The sequence below is a fragment of the Bombyx mori genome, chromosome 24 (genome assembly GCF_030269925.1).
Source record: "Bombyx mori chromosome 24, ASM3026992v2".
Lineage (NCBI taxonomy): Eukaryota > Metazoa > Arthropoda > Insecta > Lepidoptera > Bombycidae > Bombyx > Bombyx mori.
Genome location: NC_085130.1, coordinates 9,301,544 through 9,305,232, shown reverse-complemented (window position 1 = coordinate 9,305,232; position 3,689 = coordinate 9,301,544). Strand labels below are relative to the sequence as shown.

Here is a 3,689-nt window from a genome sequence, read left to right as displayed (position 1 = left end):
TCGAGCGTGGCGAAGCAGATCGGCCTAAAGGGACCCAAGGAGACGCTCCGCCTCGAGACCGTGGGCGGGAAGACCCTCACCAAGAAGGACTCGATGAAGTTTAACATCCGAGTTCGAGGGCTTCACCAGCGGCAGAAGAGGTCGATCGTCGGAGCGCGCACCATGGACGACTTGAACCTTGCACCCCAGCGACTGAAAAGAGAGACCATCGAAGGCTACGCGCACCTGAGGAGCCTGGTGGACCAGTTATGTTACGATGAACAATCCCCCAAGCTATTGATCGGGCAGGACAACTGGGGAATCATCGCAGCCAAGAGGACGCGCAGGGGCAGAAGGAACCAGCCGGTAGCCTCATTCACCCAATTGGGATGGGTGCTACATGGTTTCGACGGCAACAACGCGAAAGAGGTCAACTTCCTCACCTGCGCCCATGTATCGATGCGCGAAGAGGCCTTGGGCAGACAGGTGAAGGAGCACTTCACGATAGAGTCGCACCCAAGTGTCCGAGCATGGATATGGAGGCGAAGGCGTTTGGCATCTTGGAGAAGGAGGACGACAGAGGTCGGAGACGCGAGGACGGCCGCTTCGAAGCTTGGACCTACAATCCCTGTTCGGAGTGTTGTTGCGGTTCCGGCAAAGGCTCGTCACGGTTGTCGCGGACATCAAGGAGAGGTTCCTGCAGATAAGGATCAGGGACGTGGACCGCGACAGCCCAAGATTCCTCTATAGAGAAGATCGACGCGAGGCCGCTCCAAAGAGTATAGAATGACGTCGGTCATATTCGGAGCGGCCTGTTCACCGAGCACGGCGTCGTTCGTTACAAATAAGAATGCCAAGGATTACGGACATCGATATCCAGAAGCCGCGCGGGCAATAGAAGGCGCTGCGTTCTGGCGAGCCTCGCAGGCGGTGCGACCCCAGGAGACATAGAGCTGGGGTCGAAGGAAGAAAAGACCCTGGGCCTGCGGTGGTTTTACGAGTCGGACGAGATGGGATTCCGGACACATCCACGAGACCCAAAGGATGTAGAAGCACGAACCCCGACCAAACGAGAAGTGACTAGCGCGGTAATGTCAACCTTCGACCCTATGGGGCTGGCATCACCCGTGCTAATAGAAGGGAAAGCGCTCATTCAGAGCATTTGGCGGAGCGGGATCGACTGGGACGACGTCATCCTGGAAAAGGACGAGGTGGCGTGGAAACGTTATATGGAGAACCTTCGCATGTTGCAAGGCCTCCGAATAGCAAGGTGCTTCTCGTACTGTAACACTGAGGGGGAGCTGCACACGTTCACCGACGCCAGCGAGAAGGCCTACGCGTGTGCAGTCTATTGGCGTCAGAAGACAGACGAGAGCACCTACCGCGTCACGCTTCTAGCAGGGAAAGCCAGGGTGACCCCACTGAGACCAGTCTCTATCCCAAGGCTGGAGCTGCAAGCTGCACTGCTGGGGACAAGGATGGCGCAGGCGATAGCGAACGAATTGGACATCGCGGTCGGCAGAAGGACGTACTGGACTGACTCCAGTACAGTTCTGACATGGATAAAGACCGACCCACGCACGTTCAAACCTTTCGTTGCGCACCGACTCGCCGAGATAGAAGAGTCAACGAAGCCCCAAGAATGGCGATGGGTGCCTGGCTCGCAGAACCCAGCAGACGACGCAACTAGAGAGGCGCCGGCGGATTTCGACCACACGCATCGGTGGTTTAATGGACCCGAGTTCCTGATGTGGGATGAATCGCGCTGGCCCAAGCCGCGAACATTCAAGCAAGAACCGTCTGGAGAAGAGAAAGAGGCCTACCTGGTCGCCACGGCGAGGACCGCTGACGCTCAACCCACGCCCGATCCGCACAGATTCTCGAGCTGGGTCAGGTTATTGAGAGCAACAGCCAGGGTCCTCCAATTTATCGAGCTGTGTCGACCCCGGAAGGAGAGCGCCTGCGTGTCCAGACAATTGGAGCAGCAAGATCCCACGTGGAGGACGACGCGAGCGAAGCAGCCCCGATCAACATGGAAGATAAGGACTCCAGAAGCACCTACAGAAGCGTGGCTGCCGCTCGATCCGCCCCACTTGAAGAAGGCGGAGAAGATCCTACTGAGAAGCAGCCAAGGAGAGAGCTTCGGTGAAAAAGATCCCGAACGTCACCCCAAGTTGCGACGGCTCGACGTCGTGATGGAAGATGGCCTGTTGCGCCTGCGCGGACGTATTGACGCAGCGCAATACATAGATGCAGGCTGCAAGCAACCGATCGTGCTGGACGGGAAGCACGTGATAGCGAGATTATTGATCAAACACTATCACGAGGCGTTCCAGCACGGTAACCACGCAACGGTGATGAACGAGGTGCGGCAGCGCTACTGGATCCTAGGTCTAAGATCGATCATTCGAGCGACGGCCGTCCGATGCCAGTGGTGCAAGGTCTATCGGAGTACACCACGACTACCGCCCACCGGAGACCTGCCGATAGAGCGGCTACGACATGGAGAGCCGCCGTTCACCTGTGCTGCCGTCGATTACTTCGGGCCGATGACGGTGACTGTAGGACGACGTCACGAGAAGAGGTGGGGCGTACTGTTCACATGCCTCACCACGAGAGCAGTCCACATGGAGCTAGCAGCGTCACTGACGGCAGACTCAATGCTGTTAGCGCTGCGCAGGATGGCCGCCCGGCGAGGAACGCCCAAAGTCATTTACAGCGACAATGGGACTAACTTCGTCGGCGCCAACAAGGAGCTTAAGCAGGCAATCGAGAATGCAAGGGAAGCAGACGTCGTGTCACGGGCCGCTCAGATGAACATAAAATGGAAGTTCATCCCGCCAGGAGCGCCGAACATGGGAGGCGCGTGGGAACGTTTGGTGCGGTCCGTGAAGACCGCGCTGGCGGTCACACTGAAGGAAAGACACCCGAGGGAAGAAGTTCTGCACACTCTTCTGTTGGAGGCGGAGCACGTCGTCAACTCGCGACCGCTCGTCGCCAGGGAAGAGAGTTGGGAGTCAGAAGCACTCACGCCGAATCACTTTCTCATAGGGAGGTCCTGCGGAGCTCCGAGCATCGGCGACTACAGAGACGAAGACCTGACCGGCAAAAGGACATGGAGAGTGGCGCAGCGTATGGCAGACCACTTCTGGAGTAGGTGGGTCAAGGAATACCTGCCTACGCTGCTACCCAGGAAGATCGATGGGAGAGCAGCCGGCGAGGACTTGCAGTGTGGTGATACCGTCCTCATAGTGGACTCCACGCTGCCACGCAACACATGGCCGCGCGGACAAGTTGTCCACACCTACCCAGGCCCCGACAACCGTGTACGAACCGTCGACGTCAGAACGAGCGGCGGTCTGCTTAAGAGACCTGCCTCCAAGATGGTCCTGCTGGTGCCTGCATCGAGCGACGAGCCCCGCCCATAGAGTCGCCACTACAAGGAGTCGGTGCTACGCACGAGGGGGAGGATGTTGGCGACAGCGGCGTCGCCTCAGAATTATAGAATTTATAATAGATTTATATAGATACGTACATAGACATAGAGTTATAACAAATAGATAAATAACAAATAGATAAATTATATAGAGTGCACATAGATAGATAAGGATATAGATAACGTGCACATAGATTTTACTAAGAATAGAACGTAAGTTGCTTTGAAATAAATAGTATACTTTTGCTTTATTATTCCCGATAGTTTTAAGATT

At 56.3% G+C, this 3,689-nt stretch overlaps 1 protein-coding gene across 1 annotated transcript; it reads left to right on the top strand.

Moving 5' to 3' along the window:
• Window positions 1-989: 989 nt before the first annotated feature.
• LOC119630465 (uncharacterized) lies at window positions 990-3,407 on the top strand. The gene has a single exon (XM_038019976.1). The coding sequence runs from the start codon at window positions 990-992 to the stop codon at window positions 3,405-3,407; it is 2,418 nt and encodes an 805-aa protein (XP_037875904.1).
• Window positions 3,408-3,689: the final 282 nt, after the last annotated feature.